This window comes from Gracilinanus agilis, chromosome 1, assembly GCF_016433145.1.
Source record: "Gracilinanus agilis isolate LMUSP501 chromosome 1, AgileGrace, whole genome shotgun sequence".
In the NCBI taxonomy this organism is placed as follows: domain Eukaryota; kingdom Metazoa; phylum Chordata; class Mammalia; order Didelphimorphia; family Didelphidae; genus Gracilinanus; species Gracilinanus agilis.
Genome location: NC_058130.1, coordinates 401,857,953 through 401,885,400, shown reverse-complemented (window position 1 = coordinate 401,885,400; position 27,448 = coordinate 401,857,953). Strand labels below are relative to the sequence as shown.

At 35.7% G+C, this 27,448-nt stretch overlaps 1 protein-coding gene across 1 annotated transcript in view; it reads right to left on the bottom strand.

The window, feature by feature from the left end:
• The window catches only part of DYM (dymeclin), a 600,877-nt gene that overhangs the window by 409,753 nt on the left and 163,676 nt on the right, over nt 1–27,448 (bottom strand). Inside the window, exon 9 of the mRNA XM_044664772.1 lies at nt 6,621–6,803. Coding sequence (XP_044520707.1) covers nt 6,621–6,803 — 183 coding nt within the window. The remainder of the gene's footprint in view (nt 1–6,620; nt 6,804–27,448) is intronic.

The window sequence follows — 27,448 nt, the reverse complement described above, 5'->3', positions numbered from 1 at the left end:
TGGCTGCTTGTAACTTTTTCTCCTTGACCTGGGAGTTTTGAAATTTGGCTAGAATATTCCTAGAAGCTCTACTACTTTTGGGATTTCTTTTGTGATAATGAGATTAAATCTACCCTGTCTTTCCTTAGATTTAATAACCAAAGATGTAAACATTACCATTTGATTCACAAGTGAGGGAGGTCCGCACCCCACATGTGTTAGAATGAGTAACAAATCAGAATGAACTGACTGCCCTCTAGGCAGTCCTAAAAGAAGATTCTGTTGTGATTAGATACACAAACTAGGACAGAGGCACAGGAAGTGACGCATAAGTGACCCCTTTAAAAAGAGAGAGTTGAGTGAGTCAAAGGGCTTCTGGTTTTGTGAAGGGGACCTGAGGGAGCTCAGCTGGTTTGTGACTGAGACTGTTCCACATGGTGAGTGGTAAGACTGAATCTTCCTAAACTTCTCTTAAGGAACTTTCCTTTCAAAGAGACTCTGTGACTGAAGCTTTGCTTCATATGCTTCTGGGGCCTTTGGGCCTCTGCCCTAGGCTCAAGGCTAGACCGTTTCCAATCAAGAACTAGTTAAATCTGCCTGGTTTGAGCCAGGGGTCAGAGTAAATTACTCATTGGGTTAGATCACTTATCCTATCTTATTCTCTCTCTCTAATTTTCTTACTTTCTCTCTCTTCTTAATTGTAAATAAACTTCCATAAAAGTCAATTTTGACTTAAGATTATTCTTAATTGAGGATTGATAATTGTTCAATCCTCTAGCGACCAATCTTTAATATATTCAACCCAAAGACCCCTTTTTCCCCCTTACAGTTCCATTTTTATTTTGCCCTTTGATTCTGGAATATAAATGCAGGTTTCCTTGATAATTTCTTGAAAGATGAAGTCTAAGCTTTTTTTTTTTTTAATCATGGCTCTCAGGTATTCCAATAATTCTTATATTATCTCTCTAGGATTTATTTTCCAAGTCAGTTATTTTTCCAATGAAATATTTTACATTTTTTTTCATTTTTTCATTCATCTGAATTTATTTGATTGTGTCCTGATACCTCATGGAGTAATTATCCTCCATTTCCCCAATTCTAATTTTAAAGACAAGATTTTCTAGTGTGAACTTTTGTAACCCCTTTTCCATTTGGCCAATTCTAGTTTTGATAGAGTTCTTTTCCTCAGTGAATGTTTGTACCTCTTTTTTCCATACAGCCAATTCTGCCTTTTAAAAAGTTCTTCTCTTCATTGGATTTTTGTGCTTCTCTTAATAACTGGCCTATTCTGTTTTTTAAGATATTAATTTCTTCAGTATTTTTTGTGCCTCTTTTGCCAAGTTGTTGGATTCTTTTAACATAATTTTCTTGTATCACTCTCATTTCTTTTCCCAATTTTTTTCTACCTCTTTTATTTCATTTAAAAAGTCCTTTTTGAGTTCCTCCATTAATTTGGGGGGAGGAGGTTGAGAGCAATTCATATTTTTCTTGGAGACTTTGGGTTTTTTTAACCACCCCGCTCTTTCCCTCCCTAATATTGTTTCCCTGACCAGCTTGTTACTCTTCTACTTCTCTATAAGGCACTCATCAATTCTCTGCCCCAATGGGTCTGATTGTTCTTCCCTCTTTAAGTTAATTTCAATGCACTTAAGAATTAAGTATTTCCTCTCTCCAACCTCTTTACCCTTCCAGTGTTTTTGGTCCTGTCCCCTGTTCCACCCCACACACTTCTTTATGGAATATAAATTTACTCCATTTTGTCTCTTTTCCCATTTCTCTCAATATTATCTTCTTTTTTTCCCCTCTAGTTTTATACACACACACACACACACACACACACATATATCTTGCCATTTCATCCTATACAGCTTGTCACTGTTCCCTCTGAGTATACTTCTTCCAGCTACCCTATTGATAATAACATTTTTTAAGAGTCATCGATATCATCTTTTCTTATAGGGATACAAATCATTTGAACTTACTGGGTCCCTTAAAGAAAAGGTTATGGTTTTTTGGTTTTTCCCCCCCTCTCTTAATTACCTTTTGGTGATTCTCTTGAGTTCTGTGTTTGGGCAGCAAATTCTCTGTTTAAGTCCTGTTTTTTCTTTATGAATGCTTTGAAGTCTTCAATTTTTATTAAATGACCATATATAATCAGTTTTGCTGGATAGTTGATTCTTGGTTGTAGACCCAGTTCTCTTCCTTTCCAGAATATTGGGTTCCATGCCTTCTGATCCTTCAATGTAGATGCAGCCAGATCCTGTGTTATCCTAACTGTGGTTTCCTGGTATCTGAATACCTTCTTCTTAGCAGCTTGTAATATTTTTTCCTTGGTCTGGTAATTTTTGAATTTGGCTATAATATTGCTGGGAGTTGTTAGTTGTGGATTAAAATGTAGGAGGTGATCTGTAAATTCTTTCAATTTCCACATTTCCCCCTTAATAGAGAATGTCAGAGCCGTTTTCTTGGATAATTTCCTGTAAGATTATGTTCAGGCTTTTCCTTTTGTCATGATCTTCCAGTAGACCAATAATTCTCAAATTGTCTCTCCTGGATCTATTTTCAAGATCTGTGAACGTGTCAACGAAGTGTTTCATATTTTCCTTAATTCTTTCATTTTTTTGATTTTGTTTAATATATTCTTGCTGCCTTGTGAAGTCATTTGCTTCTAGCTGTTGTATTCTGATTTTTAAAGACTTAATTTCACCCCCGGCTTTTTGGTAATCCTTATGCTTCTGGTCTGATTTTCTTTGTAGGTCATCTTTCACGTTCTTTGTTTCTTTTTCCAGCTGGTCAAGTTTGGCTTTCAAGACACTATTTTCTTGTTTTAGTTCATGTATTTCCTTTTTCCAATTGTCTTCAGCCTCTCTTGATTGTTTTTTGAGTTCTTGAGTTAACTGAATTTTGAGATCTTCCAAAGCCTGTGTCCAATTCACTGGAGTTTCTTTGGTTTTGCTTGGAGTTCCTTGATCATCTTCTATTTCATTTGCTCTTCACTTCCTGTAAAGAAGCTGTCAACTGAAATTTCTTTTTTCTTTTTCTGTTGTTTACTCATATTTTTTCCTTCTTTCCCTTCTGTGCCTTCTCTGCTCTGATGGCTGATTAGATTAAGTAGATTGTTTTAATGCGATTTGATATAAGATCTTCCCCAGCTGGCAATAGAAGTTTGTAGCTACTTTCTCTACAGTCTATGGGGAAGGGGTATTGGAGTTTCCCTGCCCTCTGAAGACTTCTTATCTGTCTTTTTGATGGGATTAAGCCAGGGAGGGATTGATCTGTAGAGCTTGATGTGCCCTGAGGCTAATACCTCCAGAGAAGGAAGGGGGTAGGGGGGGCACAATGGAGCCTTTTCACTGCTAGGACTACAGTGCCCTCTCTGCTTTTCTCCTCTAGAGCCCTCCCTATGTCTGTGTTCAATGTCCTGAGCCTGGTGCCAACAAGGCTCTCTCTCCAGACTAGTGCCTTTGCCTGCCCAAAGATTCCAGGAGCCACTGGAGACTCAGCAGAGCATGTGGGGGAGGGGTCCTGGGATTCTCCTTCTTCCTTACCCTCAAACTCAACAGGTTCAGGAATTCAGGCCTTTTTTTCTTGGTGTACCTCTTGAGCTGTCCAGCAGTAGGATCCCTCAGCTCTGTCCTGTTGTTAGATTTGGTTTTTTTCCCCTTGAAGTGCTTTGTTTTTTATTTTGTATTTTAGAAATCCAAAATTTAGTTTAAAATGGATGGTTGGGAGTAATAAACTTTCCTAAAAGTCATGATCTTACATGAACATAACTGTATTAATAAGTAATTGATATTTTGGCCAAAATTTTTTTTGTTTTCCAAAACACCAAGAGATATTTTTAAAGGACATGAAAATATATAACCAAGTGGAACTGCTCATCATTCCAGGAGGGGGGAGGGAAGAGGGGTGGAAAAAATAATCAATCATTAACCATGAAAAAATATCCTAAATAAGTAAATAAATAAATGAAATAGTTTAATAAATAAAAAATGAATAGCATGAAATGCAAACATGGGACCACTAAAAAAATGGAAAGAGTACTTCAATATTTTCACCATCTGTCCCTCTGATGGTGAGAGATATGAGCTAAAACAAATTTTATCTTCTATACAACAGTTCTATTCTTCTCAAATGTTCCTTTCTAACTTTTAGGCGCAAGGGGAAAGTCTATTTAAAACTCAATGTATTGTATTGGTTATTCATTTTCCCCTACCTTTTCCTTACCCACTTAATGCAAGGGATATCTTCCCCAATTTTCACACAACATTTTTACCACTTTCATACAATCACTAGTTTGAATGACTGTCTGGTCTTAAACATTAAAGAGATGAAGAGGAGGTGGATGGTATGTATTTTATGAATGTTCAAATGATGCTACTTTAGGCAGTTCATGATTCCTAGAAAAAACATCTGAGGGAGCATGCAGGTTCACATCCAGGTAGGCCAATTACTTTGGTCCCATATGGTGGCACACCTTATTATACTGTGATCGACAAAGGAAGAAGCAATGGAGATTAGAATATGAACATTGCTTTCATTTCCCTACTGTACTTTCTCTACTTCTTCAATTTTCCCATCCTATTTCCCTATACTACCATTGCTTATTGCCTTACCCTTTTCTTTAATTAGTCTGAAGGAAGTTTTAGGGTATAATTCTTCATTATTCTTCCACATAGTTTAGATAAATAAATTAGTATATACATACTTGCTTACAAATGGCAAGGCACTTGACCTCTATGGGCCTCAGTCTTCTCATCTATAAAATAAGGGAAAGGGAGTACATGGTCTCTAAAGTCTCCATCAGGTCTAGAATTCTGCTTATAATTAGGATTACTGGTTGAGAAATGAATTCAATTTGGATGGAATTAGAAGTTTATAGGATAAGAAGAAGCTTTATCATATGAAGACTGATTTCTGAGGCCAAAATTGGATCTTCAAGCTAGCATTTTTATTTATACTGATCATGGGACTACAGAAAAAGTATCTAAGTAGAAACAGAACTTGAAGTAGTTTCACTGTAAATATATATACTGATTATTCCTTAAATCTTATTTGGACAACATATTCAATTGCTGCAAAGTTCCATGTTGGTTCATAATTACTTTAGTATCAAATGGCATAATAAAAATTAGCTGTCATCAAAAATTATGAAAAACTGAAAAAAATACTATTTAAAACATAAAATTCTAGGAAGAACCCAACCAAAATCTGTCCTGGAAATTTAGAATAATTAGTTATAACTTTTTAAGCCAATTACACAAAAATGACTCAAGGTGAAAAAATATTCAGGTGTGATATTTAACTTTTTCAAGAAAGCTATACTTACATTTACAGATGCCAGGTAAAAGTTATTTTTACAAGGTTTTGATGGAAAAGCTAATAATTGTATTACCATATTATGTATTTCTGCTACTCTAGGAATTTTAGGCATTTCGCTACACAATGGCAAAAATAAAATGAGTTTACATATTTTCACACAAGGCAAACTGGAAAGCCTAAATCATACATTGTGCATTAGAACTGGAAAAGAGGAACCCTAGTTCAAGTACTTAAAACCATTTCATTTTATAAATGAGGAAACTAAGAGGCTATAAGAAACGAAGTGACTTGTCAAAGTTTGCACAACTAGCTTATGGAAAGCCAGAGTTAGAACCTCAATATAAAGACAGATCATCTCATGTTCTCTCCACTAAACCACCGTACTGCTTCTTTGTCTTTAGAGCAAGAGAAATTATGTGGAGAAAAACCACACGGAACAAAATATACATAGAAAATACGAGGCAACCATACATTAGAATTTATTTTGAAGATTTCTATTAGGTCTTAGGAGATATACATACATACATACATACATACATACAATGTGTGTATGTGTATGTGTGTATATATATACATATATGTGCATATATTCATTTATTTATTTGTTTGTTTTATGATGTATTGTTGTGATAGCAATTTAAGCTAGTCTTTTTTATATTTTTAAAGACTTCATCCTAACAAAACCAGAGATTACTACTTCAGTATGAAATCGTTTTGCTTAGATTGTCAATCATTCATACACTAGGTGATGGCCAGGGGCTAAAAAACAATCAATATAGGATATGTGCTTTTCCCACAAGTTAAAAAGACAGTATACAATAAAACAACATACCAAGAAAATTCTAATACATTTGAAGTAATGCTATTTGTTCCTTGAGAACAAAATAAGAATCTGTCAAATATTAAATAATAACAATATATATATACTGATGAAATATTAAATAACAATAAAATAATAACATAATCTAAAGCACGAATTTTAGACCATCTGCTGTTTTATATTATTCGTGGGACTATTTCTTTTTACTAATGTATACATCCAAAGTTGACTTAGTTTTACAATCACACTGAAAGTTATCCACAATTTTACTATTACTCAACAATGTAAAAGAGTGAATTAAAATATTTCTGATGAATTTAAAGAACTATAGTCCTCAAAGCAGGCTCATCTTACTTCTTGAGGAAAAAAAATCTAGTTTATTAGTTTTTTAAGATTTCTCATTATCACGACTGAATTGCAGAGTTAAATCTCCAGTGTCAGAAATAAAGATGCATAGAGCAGAACAGAATGGATAGAAGATAAGAAAAACATTACAAACCTTGGGTGTTCTTAAAGGACATAATGGCTTGTCTGTAGGGGTTTGGTGAATCAGGAGCATCAGTAAGATTAGCCAGCACAAGCAATAGCAGAAGGCTCTGACTGGCAAGAGGTGAAGACTGTTCCTGCTGAGGTGCTGGTTTACTTCCTACTCCACCCAGTGTGAAGACTGTCCAAAGCCCAGCTTAAAAAAGAAGAGACAGTGTTTTATGTTATACCTTATTAACAAATAAAAACATTTTTCTATATAAACATTATTTATGTTATAGATATATAAAAACATTATACATAAAAACAAATGCAACATTTTATAATCAGAAATGTTGAAAATAAACCATTTTATAGAGCTTAACTGACATGATATTTCTGTATTATTCAACTCTGCTTTTTTCTAACAAATAAACAATCCAACTTGGAGAGGATAATGGAAAATCTAGATCTAATATTTCAATGTGTATATATATCTCTTTGATGCAGTTCATGCTTTCACTGACACAGGAAGAAAGGATCCTAAAATGCAATGTTGAAATATTAAGAAAAGAAAGAGATCCAGTGCCTCAGGAATACAAATAAATAAATTTCAAACCAATGTACTATAGAAGGGGTGTCAAACTTCAATAGAAACAGAGGCCACTAAACTACTGAACATAAGGATCTTTGTGGGGAACATATTGACTTAGAAATCTACTTTTTGACTTTATTCTTATTCTATTGTAGTTTTATTTATTTTGCTAACTTTTTCTCAATTACATTTTCATCCAGTTCAGTTATTGCAGAGTATTGCAAGCAACATGGACTGCAAAGGACACATTTGACACCAAACATGCTGTTATTGTTGCTGTTTTTATTATTAACATACAGTCATATGCTTATGGAAGGCATTCACCACTATGACAAAGGCAACCCAGGTCAAAGAAGGATTCCCTGAAGAAAATGAAGTTCTCCAGATGGTCCTAATTGCAGGCAAATATTCCCAATTGCAATAAGCCTCAGAAAAATGCAGTTTCCTGGAAAATACCTGTAATCACTAAAAGAAGTTTGATCTATTCATTTACACAGTGGATAAAGAATGTCTATTGCTCAGATTTCAACACCTGTTTGAGTGGACACCCCATAAAACCTACTCAACAATATAGAACAGACAGTAAAGATGAACAAGTTGAATCCAAAAGCTAAACAGGAAAAGGGGAGCAGGGTAGATTGCTTTTGAGAAAATGCAAAGCTCTTTTACTGAACCCAAGTTTTGTGAAAGCAAAATCTTATCTTTTTCATACTGACATTTTACCAAGGTTGTTATATGACCACAAGACATGAAACACTACTAAATGTGAAAAAAATGAGTATTCCAGAGAGGGCAATGGGAGAACATGATGTGAGGAACATGAGCAGGTTGCAACACACAATCAAAAACGATTGCCAAAGAACACTAATAAAGGATGTCATACAAGAAGAGAAGATAAGCTGGGCCCATGGTAAAAGTGAGGTATAAGAGTTGGACAATTTCCAACTGATAATTTTGCCCCATGTAGAAAAAGTAAAGGATTTCAAGACATTGGGAGTACACTCTGAAGAAAATTCTCAGAAGGACATGGACAAGAGTTGGAAAAGACTGAGAGGCATAGGTGAGTTAAAATTGGTATAATGGGAGGGAAGTCTCTAATCAATGACATTACACATTTACTTGAAAATATCTTAATTACAAAGATATTAGGAGAGAAAAGAGAAGAGAGTCAGAGAGGCCTAAGGGACTTCCTGGGGAAGAAGGTCCTAGGAATCTAGGGGAAAAGCCACATGCAGAAATGGAAGGACTGCCAAAAATAAGACCCTGAAGGATGACTTGAACCACATAATGGAACAAAGGTCTTGAATGGAAAGGTGAGGAACTTTAATTTTAGTTTTTAAGCAACTGAGTGATATAGTCAGGCCTATATATTAGGAAGATGTTTACAGGAGCAGTGTGAAGAATGGAATGGTCCAATGAAGAACAGAAAAAGGATATTCCTTTACAAATAAGGGGGAAGAGGAAGACAAAAATAAGAATAGGAAAAGAAAAAGGAGCAGTAGAAAAGGGGGAAAAAGTGGAAAAGCATGAATTAAAGTAAAACTCATTGACAGATGATTGTCAGATAACCACTTTTTCCTCTACTTAAAAGGTGTAACAAGATTCTCATAATCAAAAAAGGAGACCTTTTTCCTGAAACCTTTACATAAAAATTAGTCACTCATTCATCTACCATGCTCACACCAATTAACCAGTTATACTTCAGAAAATTTTTCCCCATAGATGAGGGGTCCATAACCACTTTTCAACAGAAGAATGTGAAGATTTTACTTTTAAAGATTGGGGGTGGGGGGTGCAGCTGGGTGTCTAGTGGATTGAGAGACAGGCCCAGAGACAGGAGGTCCTGAGTTCAAATCTTGCCCCAGATACTTCCCAGCTATGTGACCCTGGGCAAGTCACTTAACCCCCATTGCCTAGCCCTTACCACACTTTTGCCTTAGAACCAAAACCCAATATTGATTCTAAGGTAAGGGTTTAAAAAAAAATTTTTTTTGAGGAGTTGCAATAATTGTAAAAAACACTGGGGAGTTTTGGCATTCAGTCTTACACACCAATATGAATAGAATTTGGAAGAACAAAACATTGCCTTTCATTTTGTTATATTCAAATCCTGAGAAATGTTGGATGTCACCTTGATTGACAAGAGAGGCAGTTGGAGAGATTGGAATGCTCCCAGATGCCGTGAGCCAGGGGCAAAGTTGGTTGGCCTGGGAGTATAAATACCCCTAACAGCCACCTGGAGGGGGTCTTTGGTCCTTTGGACTTTGGTCCCTTAGATGGTTAGGTCTCTGAATCTTCCTAGCTCTTTAGGTCTCTTGGTCCCTGGGTGGTAAAAGAAGGCTGGGAGGTCTGAAGAAGCAGAGGGTGGGTAGGATCTGAGTATTTCCTGAAGGCTGTGAGAGCTAGTACATCATCAAACACTTATAGTGAGAAGCTGAGAGAACAACACCTTCAAGACAGCTGTATCAACAGCAGTTACTTTCTCTGGTTTGGCAGTGGCCAAGCTAGGCCAGAGGGGTTGGGAAGAATAAAGCTCCATCTTCTACTAAATCAATAGCCTCCAGTCCTAAGAGATTATAGATTATAGATATTAGATTGACAGGGTCTCCAATCCCCAATCCTTATCCTGATTATCCTTTCCTTGATTTAGATTACAGATAAAGCATGTTTAATAAGTACCTTCCAGAGTGGTCTTTATATCATGACCCTTGGGGAGAGAGCAAACACAGTCAGATAACAAACGTGATCCAAGGCTAATCAGAGCCCAATATTAATAATTGATCCAACCCCAGGTTGGACCTGAAAGGGTTACCCATCCACCTAACCTTTCAGGGTCCTTCCCTGGGCAACCGTTATTAAGAGGGGAGGTTATAACAACTAGCAAGGGTGCCTGGGGTTGGTGTTCCCCCATCACCAGCACCTAGAGAGAACACAGAGATTATCCACATCAATGCATATCCATATCTCCCAAGGACCTCTCTTTTTTTATAATAATTTTTAATGACTTGAGAGGTTTAAGGAGACGAGAATTTTCTAGAAATATTATTGGCAAAGGAAAACAATTTGGTTTTGAACTTGAGATAGATGAGTCAGAAGAATTGGATTTACATACAGATAAGTTTTCTCATTTTTTAAAAAGCCTATTTGGAGACAAGATAAGTTGAAGAACTAGAAATTGCAGAGACATTGGTAAAGCTGTCTCTACTCAAATGATTTACATTTGTTAAAAAGTCTGAAATTTTCAGGATGAGTAAGAGAACCATGATTCTCCTTTTTTGAGGATTTACTCTTCAAGATTTACCACAATATTTTAAGGTATTATAAATTTCCTCACATATCACCAAACATGTTATCTTATAATTAAAAGGCAGCAATCCAGATTTTCCTGGAAATAGTTAAGAAAAGCATTCCAAAGGAGCAAGGGCCAACAATTTTTAAAGGAATGAAAGCCCTTCAATGTATTTAAAAGTTCTCCCTCAAAATCTCTAATCTCATTGTTTTCTGACCAAAGTTGTTTATCATCAAGCAGCAGTACTGATGAGAAATAAAATATTTCATTCAGTTTTGTCTGCCTTAACTACTGTTATTGTATCACTGGTGGACCAAACCAACACTACTTTGATCATCATTCCCTTCAGGGAAATAATCCCAATGTGTCAACCATCATTATCACAACAAATGGGCAGACAAGTCAGCTAACCACAAGTGAAAAGATATTTTTGAGGGAAACACCAAAGAGTGAAATAAGCAAAAGAGGCCAAAACAGGCCAAACTGCTACTACCATGACCACCACCTCAGACTATGATGGACATAGCTCACAGCCAGCATTCACAAGTCCTGAACTAACAATCACTGCATAAGCCCTATGTTTGGCCCAACTCTCCCCACTCATCCATCTTTGTCATCCAGGGGTTTAAGCCCTGCAGAAATTCAGGCAGGCACCTCCTCTGCTGGGGCTGTTGCCATTGCCATCTCAAGAGATACAGCTATTACAAACCTAGAATATGAAGTTCTTAGCACCAAAGTCTTTCACAATGGTTTATCAATGAAAATATACTAAAGAAGATACTTATATGTTTGTGTATATATACATATGTGTGTGTGTCATATATATCTCAGACTTTTATTATTTCTACATTCTATGAATTATTTGGCCTTACTATCTTCTCTGACTCTAAGGCTTTTCTATCAGTGCTGCATTTGAACCCTCCTCCTATTAGAATGTGAGATGTTTGAAAGCAGAGAAAAACTTGCTTTCCATTTCCATTCATGGTGCTTTGTACAAAGTAAGTGCTTAATAAGCGATTTTTCATGTGTTTATTCATTTACTATTGTAGTCTACTGATTTTCTTTACAAATTAATGTTTCAATTATATAATGGTTGAAATTAATTATGTGGGCTAATCTAGATACTTAACAATCATTTATAAGTGTTTCTAAAGAGAAATATTACAAGTTCTATATGACACATTTGCAAATGAATTTTTATTCACAACCTTTTGTGGCTAGACTTCTTACACATATGAAATATTAGCTAATTATACAAAGCAACATGTTGGCTAACTAGACTCTCATGGTTGCATTATTATCCTTTAATTCATTTCTTGTTGACTACTAATTACACTCTTTAGTGCCTGTTAAAAGCTTTTCCTTTTCTCCCCAAGATGTTTGACTGGAATTCTGCCTTCTGTTTGAAAAGATAGCCTCTTCTCTAATAATTAGAAGAATGCAAATTAAAACAGTTCTGAGGTACTGCCTCACATCCACCAGATTGGCTAATATGACAGAAGAGGAAAATAATAAATGCTGGAGGGGATATGGGAAAATAGGGACACTAATGCACTGATGGTGGGGCTGTGAACTCTATGAAGCATGCAATATTTTAATAGTATTCCTTTTTACACGCAAGAAAAATGAAACTCTCAAGGTAACTGAACTAGAATGTATCAGAATCAGGACTCTGACTCCAACTCCAGTGTTTACTATTTCTGGGAAAACTGATGCTATTAGACTTAAGCACCCTTATTTTCTCTACGATTCAAAAATTCTTTATTGTATTCAACTATACACTCCTCTGTTATAAGATTAGATTACCATCCTCCCTGATAAAGTTAAACTTTTCTATCTGTGCTCCACATCCTATCACCTAGTATCTCCTTAGCACCTTGCTCCATGGATCATCTTTAGTCTTCTCCTCTTACCTTACTCTCTCACTACACATATTCAATCAGAAATATTTCCTGGGGGCAGCTGGATGGCTCAATGGATTGAGAGCCAGGCCTAAAGACAGTAGGTCCCAGGTTCAAATCTGGCCTCATACACTTCCCAGATATGTGTCCCTGGGCAAGTCACTTAACTTCCATTGGCTAGCCCTTACTGATTTTCTGCCTTGGAACCAATACACAGTATAGATTCTAAGATGGAAGTAGGGGGTTAAAAAAAAAAAAAAGAAAAAGAAAAAGAAAAGAAAAAAGCCATTTCCTAAATACTTAGTATGAGCCAGGCATAGGTATTTTCCTCCTTCAAATTCTGCCACTATACCATATCTTTTTTTGACACTACTATTCACTCCAATTCTCATCTGATTTTTCCTCCTATTTACTATTAAACTTTAAGAAAGTGCAATCTTTTTTAGAAGTATAACTCTTGAAAGTTAATCCATCCTTACCACTCACTAATTCCACAAAAATCTTGCAATCTGGTCTCTGTCCCCTTTAACTCTATCAAAACTGCCCTCTGCCAGGTCATCAATGACCACTTATATCCATTAGTTTCACTTCTTCTACCCTTTGAATTCCAGACAGCATTAGTACATCTGCTTCTTGATAGTCTCTTTTCTCTGGACTCCTCTGACACTGCTTTCTCTAGAATGACTTCCTACGTCTCTGATCACTCTTTCCTAAGCCCTTTCTAAGGACTCCCTTCTTCCTTTTTGGCATCACTCAAAGTTCTATCCTTGGCTGTCTTCTCTCCATAGGTTTTTTTTACTGGCACATCATCTATTCCTCTTGTTTCAGGGAGATGACTCCTGAATTTGTGTTATCAATTTAGAATTTCTGCAGTGATGGAAATAAAAGAGGCCTTGAAGGATGAGGAGGATAATAATGTCAATAGTTACAAATGGAGAGAGATATGGAGTCATTTCTTGTCATGGGGGTAAGTAGTATACACAAAAACTTGGATATAAGAGTGCAAGATGAGATGGTGAAAGGTAATAATAGTCTAGTTTGGTTAGACTCGTATAAATTGCACAAATAAGATCAGCATGAAGTAAAGCTAGAAATAATTGGAACTATATCCTTCAAGGTCATTGTTTATTTATTAGTTGAAAAATTCTGACACCCCACTCCAGTGTAGAATTCCTACAACTGTAAAATTCTCAGTCCTTATATGCTCAATAATTTTTTAACTTGTATTATACTTATTTTACAATATATTTTAGATCCATTATTCTAGATCTAGATGTAGATTATAAGGCCTTTAAATATGAACTAACTATATTTTTTATCTTTGCATTTTAAGTGTATCTTGTGCACAATAGTCAGCTAATAAATATGAGAGAGAAGAAGGGAAGAGGGTAAGAGAGAGGGAAAGAAGCTTTCTCTATCCAGCAAAAGTTCCTTTCCTATATGTTTTTCCCGCTTTCCCTTTAAATAATCAGGAAATTAAGTTTTGCTTTACAAAGCAAAATATGAAATTTTAAAAAATAATAATTTGCAACATTGTTCATCTTCATTACTGTGACTAAGTAGGAACTGACTATATATTACCAGACAAAATTAACTAAAAGAATTTAATTTTTTAATGTTCATTCACTAGTTGTCTTTTTAAAATTCATTTCAATCTACATTTATGAGTTTTATCAGTACATTTAAGAGTTTTTTACACTGAATCAGCCTTATTTTCTATACATTTTATTTAAAATCTCCTTTCTTGTTTTTCTGGCGAATGCAACTGAGGCATCTTCTTTCACTCTAAAGAAAATATTGGCAACCTGCCACTTACTATCTACATTATAATATAAAAACCAGCCTATAGATACAGCTAGAATTCTTCCAAAACAAAACAAAACTTGCATAAAGAACAAAACATGAATCTAATGAGGCAATGATTATCAAGAATAAATGGAAACAGGGCAGCTGGGTAGTTCAGTGGATTGAGATCGAGGCCTAGAGATGGGAGGTCCTAGGTTCAAATCCGGCCTCAGACACTCCCCAGTTGTGTGACCCTGGGCAAGTCACTTGACCCCTTGCCCACCCTTACCACTCTTCCACCTAGGAGCCAATATACAGAAGTTAAGGGTTTAAAAAAAAAAAAAAGAAGAAATGGAAACCTATCATCGAAAACCCATTCTGAATACACAAAAACAAAAGTCATCAATAACATTTTAGTAAGATTTATGAGAATATTCTAATTGAAAATGTATAATTATTTATCAAATGATTATTAAAGAATTACTAAGTGTATGTTTAGTCAAATCAAGCCAGATCTTATTTATTCATTCATATATTTAACAAGCTTTTACTTTATAGAGAACCATGTTATGCTTCCTGAAAGACACAAAGATGGACAAGATCTTCCTCTATCTACTTGGAGTTTATAATGTAGTTGGGAAGATAAAACATTTATAAGTAGTATAATATGAAAGAGAATGTAAAATTTAATGCTAATATTAAAGTACAAGAAAATCTCTTCAAGTTGTGGGAAATCACAAAATATTTTATAGAGGGGATAGCAATTGAGCAAGCAGGAAAAAATAACTAGCATGGAGGTAGTAGGTATGTAGTGAATGCCCTCCTTTTTTGGAGGAGCTGATTGATAAGAACTGTGGAAAACATCACCCTTGCATTTTATCTAGTGGTGTGCTGAGAGTTTATACCACTACATAGCAGAATTACTTATAGTACACTATATCCTAAGTTTTCAGAATCTTAGAACTCCTCTTATGGATTTCATTCCTACAAAATTTCCCAGGGAGTTGAGAATCAAACCACTCTTTTCCCCAAAGCTACCAGTGGTACCATTGTACTAGTGGTCTGTCTTTGCTCTCTTCCCTCTCACTACTACTGTGTCTGTCACCCATGTGGAACTTATGAAAATAAGCACATTTCTTTTCCCTTTCTGAAAGTCCCTGTCATGTTCATCCATTAAAGCTCTCAACTGATGCCCCACCATACTGTGATAGTTGCCACAGAATCACAGAGATGTAAGGGAAATCATAAGTTATCTAGTTCCAAAAAGTACCTAAATAAGAATATTTTCAAGAACATCCTCAACATCTCCCAATATCTGACCTTTGTTTGAAGACTTTCAATGAGGGTAAATCTATTGCTTCTACAGATACCCTGTTCCATTTTGGGATAGCATTAATTGTTAGGAAGATTTTCTCTTCCCCACCCTAAGTGTGCCTCTCTTAACTTCCATCTATTGCTGCTGGTTCTGTTATATAGAGCCAAGCAGAATGACTATAATCTCTCTTCCAGTGAAGCCCTCTGAATACTTAAAGGTAGCTCTCCATCCTGATCCTGTGACTTACTACCAATGTAAGGCTAATTAAATCACTCCCCCTGCAGGAAATAGATCAAGGAGAATGAAGAAAGAGAAAATGGCTTGATTCAGAGTGCATGGTGACCTTTGAAAGGATAAGCTCTGGTTGTGATAGAGGCAGAAGGGAGATTTCTTTTTTAATCCATTTATTTAATTAATTAATTTGGGGTGTTTTCCCCATGGTTACATGATTCATGTTCTTTCCCTCTCCGGGAGCCAACAAGCAATTCCACTGGGTTTTACATGTATCATTGTTCAAAACCTATTTCCATATTATTACTATTTGCAAAAGAGTGATCATTTAAAGTCAACATCCCCAATCATATCCCCATCAAACCATGTGATCAATCATATGTTTTAGAAGGGAGATTTAAAGGAGTTAAAGAATGAGCAGAGTTGAGGAATTCAAATAAAAAAGTATAAGTTGCTTCCTTCAATTTGGTAGATAGAAGTAAAAGAGAACCTTAAGTGGGCAGCAAGTTTTAGAGAAGATTTCAGATTTGTAGGTAGAAAGGAAGGAGTCTAGTAATTGATGATAAAAATGAAAGAAGAAATCATTTATGAAGTAGGGATTTAGAGTATGAGGGAGATGATGGAATTACAGAGATGCAATATAGGGGATCCCAAAATTCTGAGCATTATGAAATTTTTGAAATCCTTCAAGAGCAAAAACTCAGCAGGTCTGTATTCTTTGACTGCAAAGCTGTTTTATGACTAGTTTTGTTTGTTTGGTGGACTGATGATACTGATGATCTAGTAAACATCATAAATGAAAATAAAGTAAAAGCATTCCTGTTCAGACTTCCAATAACCATAAAAGAAAGCTACTTCATAAAAATAAAAAACAATTAAAAAAGGAAACTCCCTAGATTGGTTAAGATTGTTCTTAACATAAAATATTCATAAATGTCTAGAGTTTATTTGGGAAACTGCATATTACCAACAGTCCCAAATTGCTCATGTATACTTAAATAAATGTTTTCTTTATTCCTTCCCTCCTTTTTTTTTTCCTTTCTATACCAATATCCTTCCAGAGATGTCATATGTTGGTAAATCATGGAATGAGACAATATTCAAAGAATAATCCTCTTAGCTTTTCTATAGACACAGAGAGCCTGAATATTTTGAGTAATCATTTCTCATCTTGCTGTGCTACTTCGGGACTTCTATGACTGACTTCTCTAACTTGTCTCATTACTGGGAAAACTTTCATTCTGAAAGATCCTATCAGACCTGGTGCTTTACTGCATCATCAACCTTTATTCATCTGGTTAGAACTCCATTTAAAATCTCCATTTAAGGAGAGTGCTAAATTCTTATTATTTCTCATCTAGATGCACTACTTTGGGTCTCTTCCCTGATTTTTCTACTCGGTCCTCAGGTAAGGTACATGCCCTGTCCCTCCCCCAGCCTCCACCCTTTGTTTTTCTGATTTGGGGGGATGGGTCATTTTTAACTTCCCTTTGTGTTTTGTCTTTCCCTCAGGAGACTGTAAGCTCCAGGAGGATAGGGACTTTCTTTTTTCATGTTTGCAGCCACAGGGCTTAGCACAGTGCCCAGGCACTTAATGCTTACTAATAAATGCATACTAAGCAATACTTACTAAGTAATTTAAATGCTTACTAAGCAATTTATTATGATTCTTATTTAGGTTGTGGGGTAATTTTCCAAGATTTGTGGCAATCGGGCTGCTGTCATCTAAAACAAATGGGAAGATTAGAAACACTAAAATATGTATATAGGGAAAATTATTTTCCTTTTGGAATTCACACTGAATATCCTCAATGAAAACTACAAATACCTCCAACCCTTAGCATAGTGCCTGGCACACGGTAGTGTTTAATAAATGTTTATTGATTCTCTGACTTTTTGGAAAGCATTCCTCTCCAACTGCCAATCTTTCTCTTGAAAAAAATAAATCAGAAGGTTGAAAAACACAAGGACCTATGAAGTTACCTCTATTAAGGTTCAAAGTTTAAGTACATACTCAATGCATGTGTAGATTAACTTAATAGCTTTATTACCTCAGCTAACACCTGATAACACCAGAATCTATCTATTAAGAACTTATTTTCACTCAGACCTCCAGGCTTCTACCACCAACTGGCTGCTGGATATCTCCATCTGTATGCCCTGAGGATGCATAACATTCAACATGTACAAAACAGATTTCAAATTCTCTTCCCCAGACCTTTCTCTTTTGTACTTCCCTTTTCCTCTTAATTGCACTACTAGCCCTCTTTCTCCTTTAACTCCCATATCAAATCAATGTAGATGTCCTTTTACTTCTACCTCCACAATACTCATATTCAATCTCATCTCCCTACTCCCAGTCTCTATTCTAAGTAAGATCCTCATAATCTCTTGCCTTGGCTATCAAAATAGTGATTTAACTGCCTCTAGCCTCTTGTCTTTGCAATTCATTAATTCATTTTCTAAGGGGTAACATAATATTGGTTCTAAGACAGAAAGTAAGGGTTTCTTTAAAAATTCATTTTCTACACAGCTTCCAAGATGATATTCCTAAAATGCAGATCTGACCATATTATTCTTCTCCCTTCTCTTAACCGTACTTTAAAAAACAAAACAAAAAAACTGGCTAAGTGGCTCTTTTGGTCTTTTCATTGTGACAATTGATTTATATTTGTTAAACTTAGAAAATCATCAAAATAAAGTCTTAGGTTCAAATTTGACCTATGACATTTTCTAGCTGTGTGAGCCTGAGCAAGTCAATTAACTCCTATTGCCTAGCCCTTACTGCTTTTCAGCCTTGGAAGTGATACTCAGTATTGATTCTAAGAAGGTAAGGGTTAAAAAAAAAGAGAGGAAAAAAAGATTATTAGTCTGCATTAATGCCTATTCCCTTTCCTAATTTCTCAGCTTTTCTTAAGTAGGTCAGAGTAGCCTCAATTGCTTCAATGCCTTAGGTATTCACTTTTTTTCTTTCTTCTAACATTGAACACTGCTCTAATAAATTGATGGAATAACTGCTATTTTAGAAATTACTCCACAATGTTAAAAAGTGATTCCCAGTCTGTCAAAATATAATCAATCTTATGGTTACTGTTAGTTGATGCTAACCAGGATCAGTACCTCCCAACTTTCTCCTTGTGGAAAATATCAATGATATAAAGGCATGAGGTTTTGAAACCTATCTGCTGCCAAAGCCTGTCAATTTTGCCTTTATAATATCTCTAGTATATATCTTCTCTCTTCTGATACTGTGACCTCCCTAACACAGGCCCTTCTTGCCTTCCCTAGAGGTTTGAAATAGTTTGTTGGATAGTCTCCCTGCCACAAGTCTCTCCTCCAAGAAGTCATTCTTCCACTCAGCAGTCAGAGGGATCTTCTGAAAGAATGTACCTGACCATTTCACCTTCTCCCCACTACTCAATATAATAAACTCCAGTGGCTCCCTATCACCTCCAAGATCTAAGATAAAATCTGTTATTCAAAGCCTTTAATAACAAGTCCCACCCCCCACCTTTCTAGTTTTCTTAGCCATTACTCTTTCCCCTGTGATCCAGTGACAGTGACCTTCTTTCTAATCCTTGAACTAGAAACATCTTCACCCACCTCTGGCCATTTTCACTATCAGTCCACATACCTGGAATGCTTTCCCTCCCTATCTCCTCCTTCTGGCTTTCTTGGCTACTTTGACATCACTATTAAAATCTGAGATTTTACAGGAAGCTGTTTCCAATTCCCTTTAATTCTAGTACTTTCCCTCTCCTGTTGATGATCTCCAATGTTTAACCTCAACATAGCTTGCTTTTCCACTGCTATCTGTATGTTGTCTCCCTCATTAGACTGTGAGCTCCTAAAGGACAAGTCTTTGACATACAATAAATGTGCTATTAATAATAAGTAATAAATGTTTAATGACTGACTTGGTATAGTGAAGGAGCCTTTGCTCTCTTGCATTTTCACTCTTGAATCTTATTTCCCAACATATATTTTTTACTTTCTTCCATAATTTCTAGCTCCTCATTGAGGTAACCAAATAATAATGGACATGTTGAGTTAATTAGCTGTTTTAATTTAATTAAATGAATTAAAATGTTTCCTTATATTTTAATAAATTTTTATTCATCTAAAAAGCACTTACAGTCCCTAAGAGGCATTTCACAAAGGAGGATTATTTCCTCTTAATATTTACTGATAAATCAAACTACACAAGTCACTCTGAGGTTCTAGATTTCATTTATGGGACATGAATTTGTATTCTGTACTCATTCCATTCATATAAAAAAACCAAAGCAATTTGAAACAAACACAAAATAAACCTTTTTTTTTTTAAAGAGGAAAATGATGGAAAGAATGAGTGCTATCAACAGGTGGGCTATCTTCTACTACTTTAGACCCTTAAATTCCAGAGGCTATTCTGATCCTAAGAGAGAAGAGCTACCATAAAAATATAGTTTGTCCCATTCATGTGTGTCTAAACATTGCTATATCCCAAATAGCACCAATTCCTACCTACTAAATTTCTTTTTCTAACAGGAATGTGATATGAACTGAATATACAAACAGATAAGTCATTATGTGCTTTTTTATTAGACATTTTATCACTATAAGCCATCATATAGATGAAAGGAAATTGGGAGCATCACAATTTACCTTTTTCTACTAGAAGAAGACAGATGCTATGGAAGATATTAATTCAAGGTTTTATGACCTTTTTCCTGGGCTACTGTGATAGTCTCCTAATTGTTCATCTTGCCTCTATTCTTCCTTCTCTCCCATCCACCTTCCACAAAGATGAGAAATTAATCTGAAGGAACAAGTCTAACTATGACACTCCTCTGCTCAAGAAATTCAAGTGGCTATCTCATGCCTTCAGGATAAAATTTAAATTTGTCAGTCTAGCATTTGAAGCCCTTCATGCACAATGTGGCTCCAAGCTGCCTCTCCCTCTTCCACCTTACTACATATTCCTCTCCTCTGTACCGTCTACATGCTAGCCAGGCTGTCCTAATTGCTGCTCTTTCTCAGTGATATTCCATTTAAAATAATTTTAGACAACATAACATCTTTGGGAATCTAATTGTCTTGACAAACACAAGACTTAAATGAACACAAAATTTAAAAAATCACTTTTCATACAAAGTCAAATCTAAACAACTAGAAAACCATTCACTGTTCATGAGTAGGCTGAGCTAATGTAATAAAAATGAAAATTTACCCAAATTAATTTACTTATTCAGCACCATATCAATCATACTACCAAAAATTATTTTATAAAACTAGAAAAAATAGTAACAAAATTCATCTGGAAAAACAAAAGATCAAGAATATCAAGGGAATTAATGAAAAAAAAATGTAAAGGAAGGTGGCCTACCAGTAACAGATCTCAAACTGTACTATAAAGCAATAATCATCAAAACAATTTGGTACAATTTGGTGGATCAATAGAACAGATTTTGGATAAAAGACCTTAGCAATCTAGTGTTTTATAAGCCCCAAAATTCAAGCTTTGGGGCAAGTACTCACTATCTGATAAAAACTGCTGGGAAAACCGGAAAACAGAATGGCAGAACTAAGTATAGACAAATATCTCATACTCTATTCCAGTGATGGACAAACTACAGCCATCAGGCCAGATGTGGCCCCCTGAAATGTTCTATTCAGCTGTGGGACATTATTCCTAATCTGACGAATATAATGAGTAGGATACAATACAGTGAAACTTTGAAAGAGTCACCTTAGAAACAGACTGGCAGATGAGCATTTCCTTTCCTTTGGCCCCCTCTTTAAAAAGTTTGTCCATCTCTATACCAAGATAAGGTCAAAATGATTTAGAAATAAAGAGTGATACCATAATCAAATTAGAGGGGGGGAAATAGTTTAGCTGTCAGATCTATGGAGAAGGGAAGAATTTATGACCAAACAAGATAGAGAATATCACAAGATGTCAAATAATTTGACTATTGTAAATTAATTTTTTTAAGATTAGAAGGGAAATAATTGGGAAAAAATTCATAATAAATTTCTCTGATAAAGATCTAATATCTCAAATATAGAGAGAATTAAGACAAATTTATAAAAAAAACAAGCCATTCCCCAATTGACAAGTGGTCAAAGGATACGAATGAGCAGCTTTCTGATGAAATCAAAACTATCAATAATCATATGCAAAAATTAAAATTAAAAGAACTCTAAGGTACCATCTCAAACCTATCAGATTGCATAATATGAAAGAAAAAGAAAGTGATAAATGTTGGAAAGATTGTGGCAAAGTTGGGACTCTAAGATATTGTTGGTGGAATTGTGAACTGATCCAATCAATCTGGAAGACAATTTGGAACAATGCTCAAAGGAATACAAAAGAATGCATATTCTTTGATCCAGTAATAGCACTACTAGATCTATATCCCGAAGAGATTTAAAAGGGGGGGGGGGGGGGCAAAGGATTTACTTGTACAAAAATATTAAGAGCAGCCCTTTGTGTGGTAACAAAGAATTAGAAATTGTTATAAATAAATGGGTGGATAGAGATAGAGATGAGAGGTGTAGACTGAATACTACCACTGCCAATTGGGATACAGCAGTGATAGACCGCCAAGGACTGTCCCAAGCCCGGGTGAAAAAGGAGGAGGGTTGGGCTTGGGGCTAGCAACCCCACCCGTTAAAAAAAAATCACATTTGCTATAGAAACCGCAACCTCACCAAACGAAAATGGAGAGCTCTTTACGGATTTCTGCGCCTTCAACAATCTTGTTATTGGGGGTACTATATTCCCACACAAGAAAATTCATAAGTCAACCTGGACTTCGCCTGATGGAAGGACGGAAAATCAGATAGATCACATCATAGTTTCCCGCAAGTGGAGAAGAAGCCTTCTAGATGTTAGAGCAAAACGTGGTGCAGATGTGGCCTCGGACCACCAACTCCTGGTGGCAGCTTTTAGAACCAAGTTGAAATCATTCAAAGACCTTTCAGGCAGATTACACCATAAGTATAACGTGCAAGATCTAAAGACCAGAGAGGAAAAAGAAGCATTCAATTGCGAAATCAAGAACAGGTTCGCGGCCTTGACAGGACTCATGGGAGAGACAGTTGAAAACCACTGGACCAAACTCCAGCAGACCTGGAAGACCACCTGCGCAGAAGTCCTGAGAAAGAGAGAGAGAAAGCGCAAGGAATGGTTAACACAAGAGACATGGGCCAAGATACAACAGAGAAGAGATTTGAAACAGAAGATCAGCCAGTGCCAAGATCAACAGGAGAAAGAAGAACTTCGAACACAGTACTGGGAAATTAACCGTCAAGTCAAGAAGAGCACAAGATATGACAAGAGACGGTTCATTCACGATATGACCGAAGAAGCAGAAACAGCAGCTGGGCAGGGGAACATGAAGAGGCTATACGAAATAACAAGAACTCTATCGGGAAAGAACTACAACCCTAGCAAGCCAGTGAAGGACAAGACTGGCAAGACAATAACAAGCAATGCAGGGCAGAGAGCTGAATAAACTGTGGTATATGATAGAGATGGGATACTACTATTGTGCTATAAAAATCATGAACAAGATGATCTTAGAAAGAGCTCAAATGACCTACATGAACTGATGCAGAATGAAGTAAACAGAAACAGAAGAACCCTATACAGAGTAAAATCAATATTGTAGAATGATTAAAAAAATGAAACTACTCTCAGCAATGGTCCAGGACAATTCTGAAGGACTTATGACAAGAATGCTATCCACTCCCAGAGAAAGAACTGTTGAAGTCAGAATGCAGATCAAAGCTTTCATTTTAGTATAGCGGATTTTTATTTTGGAGTTTTGGTTTTATATGGTTATTCTCTTACAACAATGAACAATGTAGAAATCTGTTTTGCATGATAATAAATGCATTACCAGATCAAGTTGCTTACCATTTCCAGGAAAGAGACAATTTGGATCATATGAGTTCAGAAAACTTGTATGGAGAATTGTTATCACATGTAACTGGTAAAATAAAATAGCTTTACCAAAAACAACTTTTTAATTTTGCAATTTTCAATTTAGATGGATTTGTGCTTGTTTTTCTTTACATTTGCATTATTATATAAGTAATTGTGCATAGTATTCCTATCTCTACTTACTCTGAATCAATTTTAAGTTTGTATGCCTCTCTATAGTCAATGTGATCATTGTTTCTCATAGCATGGATCTCTCTCCTCTCTTTCTCAATGAAATTCTCTGAAGAAGTAGTTTATATTTTCTGCCTTCCCATTTATTCACGGATACTTTGTGTTTTGGCTTCCAATCTAATCAGTCAACTGAAACTGACCTCTCCAGTGATAATCTCTTAGTGGTTCAAAATTGATGTACTTTTCTCTTTTCAAATCCCTTTCACCCTATCACTCTTAAAACACTTTCTTTCTTTGAAATATTCTCTCCATTCTGAGTTTTTTTGAACCTATTGTTCTGGTGTCCCATAACTGTCTGACCCTTACTTCTCTTATTTATTACTAACTCATCATCTTTATCATTAAGTGTGGGTGTTCCCTAAAATCCTGTCATGGGTTCACTTCTGTTTTCCCTTTAAACTTTGTCTAAGCCACCTGATGAGTTTCCATGAGTTTAACTATCATCTCTATGTAGATGACCGTCAGATCTATAGATCCAGCTCAAGGCTCTCCCTGAACTTCAATTATCCATCACCCATTGTATACTGAACATTTCAAAATGGATTTCTAAAAAGCATATTAAACATAGCTAGGTGGTACAATCAATAAAGTACTGGGCTTGGAGTCAAGAAGATCTGAGTTAAAATCCAGCTTCAGCCATTTATTAGCTGTGTGACTTTGAACAAGTCATTTAGCCAATTTGCCTATTACCCCAGCTATAATATGTGGAAAGAAGCACCCAACTCAGAAGGCAATTGCAGGGACCAAATGAGATAATGTTTGTTAAATACTTAGCAACATGCCTGGTATATATTGAACACCATATAAATGCTTGTTATTATTTTTAAAAATGAACTTATTATCTTTTCCCTTAAAACTTTTCCCTTCTAAATTTCCCTATTTTTCTCTTTTAATCTTTCCAGTATCTCAAGTTTGCAATCTCAGCATTATCTCAGACTTCTCAGTCTCCTTCACCACACATATCTAATTAGTTGCCAAGTCTTACTATTTCTACCATCACATCTTACAATCTAACCCTTTCTTTCTATTCATACAGCTACTTAATTTGGATCTTCATCATCTCTCATCTAGATTATTTCAATAGCCTCTTAATTGAATTCCTTGCCTCTAGTCTATCCTACACACTGCTATCAAAGTAATTTTTCCTAAACATGGGTCTGACAGTGGTTCCCCTATTCAACCAAATTTAATGGCTTTCTGTTGCCTATAAGATCAAATACAAACTCTCTTTAGTATTTAAACCCATATACAATCATAGGCCATCCTATCATTTTAATCTCAGCATATATAATATATAAATATAATATAATTAATATAATATATAATAAAATAATAACAAACCAAACAACTACACAAAATCCTGGGTAATGTGAATCAAAACAAAGAGAAGTAAGGAAAACCAGAAAAACAACTTATGGTGTGATGACACCAAACAAAGATCAAAGTCCTCTTGGTATATTTTTAAGAGGGAAAGAATACTATCACCAATAGGAATTGGTGACACTTGATTTGAACCTCAAAGCAAGATAAGAAATCTCAAAGGTCTATATGGTAAAGCAGTGCAGAAGAGCAGATATTCCAGTCCACCTAAAAATAGTAAGTGTGTGAAGGAAAATTATGTGAAAAAAGACTGAAAAAGTAGATCATAGCCAGATTGGGGGAGGCCTTAAATTTCAGAAAATAAAAATAACTATAAGAATGTATAAGGAGGAAAATTGAAAGAGGTACAAAGTTTAGAAAGGAAGAAGAGGCTCCTGGCTAGCTAAGGAGTTGTCATAATAGAAGTTCTTGAAGTGATGGCAATTACACAGTACTCAAGTTAAACAAGGATTACTCCAACAACAAACAGGAATAGGAACTAGGAAGGTGAAAGTTTTCTTAAAGATTTTTTTTTTTGTTAAGTATAAGTAAAGCTATAGTGAAATGCTCAGAGGATTGCCTGGAGAAGAAAATAAAAAGTCCTCAAGTTGCCAAGTGACAAGAAGCTCTTGACACATAAGCAGAAGCTTGCCTATAGTGGCTATCATTATTATGTCATTAGTGGATGGTGGAGGGTGGAGAGAGAAGGTAAAATTAATATTAACAGGAAAATAGTTGTATACTGGGGAAGGAGAGAGAAGGATAATGAAGGAAGAAGTAGTAATTCTGGTCATAAGGCTCTGAGTTTGGGGTTTGGGAATGTGTTATGCTTTTTTGGAGATGCTATTAAAAGCCCCTATATTCTGCTAAAATCATCCTTGCAGACCCTGTGCTACCCACCAATTTGGCTAAGAATGGTAGTGATTCACTGGCTTGGGTTCCCAGTCCAACTCTGACACTATTTGCATAGTTTTGGGCAAGTCAGTTGATTTCTTTGTTTCTCAAGTTTCTTCCTTGTAAATGAAGGAGTTACTTCTAGTTATAAATCCTGTAATCATGTTAGGTCACTTTTGAACTGAGACCTGAAAAATGAGAAAGATTTCTAAATAATAAAAATGGTGAATGGACACATTTCATGAGGAGAAAATGAGAGAAGACAGTAAACTCATGGTTTGAAGAATAGTAAATTAGTAATTGGCTGAAACTAGCATGAGATAGATGAAGGAGCAGTGGACAGAGCTCTGGCCTTGGTGTCAGGAAAATCTAAGTTCAAAGTCACTCTCAGACACTCATTATTTGTATTACTCTGAACAAGTCACGAAATCTGTCTGTCTCCATTTCCTCATCTGAAAAATGGGAATAATAATAGCACCTATCAATATTTGTAAAGTGCTTGGAACATGAAAGGCTCCATATAAATATTAATTTTGTCATTATGAGTTGGAGTCAGATCAAGAAAGGTCTCAAATTCTAGGCAAAGCACTGAAAATTGATTAGGGAGTTAGCAGAAAGTTCTTTAAGATTCCAGAGCAGAAGAATGAAGAGAAAGCTGTACTTTGAGAGAATGGTAGTGATTTTTTTAAATAGGTAAAGTTAAATATCAAATAGCATTTTAAAGTTTGCAGAGAGATAGTAAGAGAGAAGGAGGGAGGAGAGACAGGGGGTAAAGAAAAAGAGCCAAGAGGCTTCTGGTGTCCTCCCAGAATGTTTGCTTCTAGACCCATGTGTCCAGAAAACCTGCCAACAAATCAGTGAGACTCAGAAAAGTGGCATCAGGGAAGATATGTTTCAAGTCCAGAGAAGGAAAGCCCTCTTGTTGGCACTGAGAAAGGGCAACTAGCTGAAACTGAGCTCAGGCTGGCTATGAGAGAAGGTCTAAGAAGGGAACAACCATCTACGTGTAACTGGTACCTTTTCTTTCTCTAAACCACTCTTTATTTAATAAACAATTATAAATTAAAATACAATATCCAGATAATTTTAATCATAACAAAAGTCTACATTAGTGTAGGTAATCCTAGTAGTTACACTACTCTTTTTCTTAAAGAATATCATCCAAATAGCGTGTTTAGTAAATAGTATAGAAAAAAGTAAATCAGTGTATGTGTAATAAACAAATTAAATCAGGTCCCAAAGGCCATTTCTGAAATGGCCAGTCAAACAGTAAAATAAGAAGAACTCCAATAGTTTGTCTGGTTGGTTAATATATAAGGTTTGAAAAAA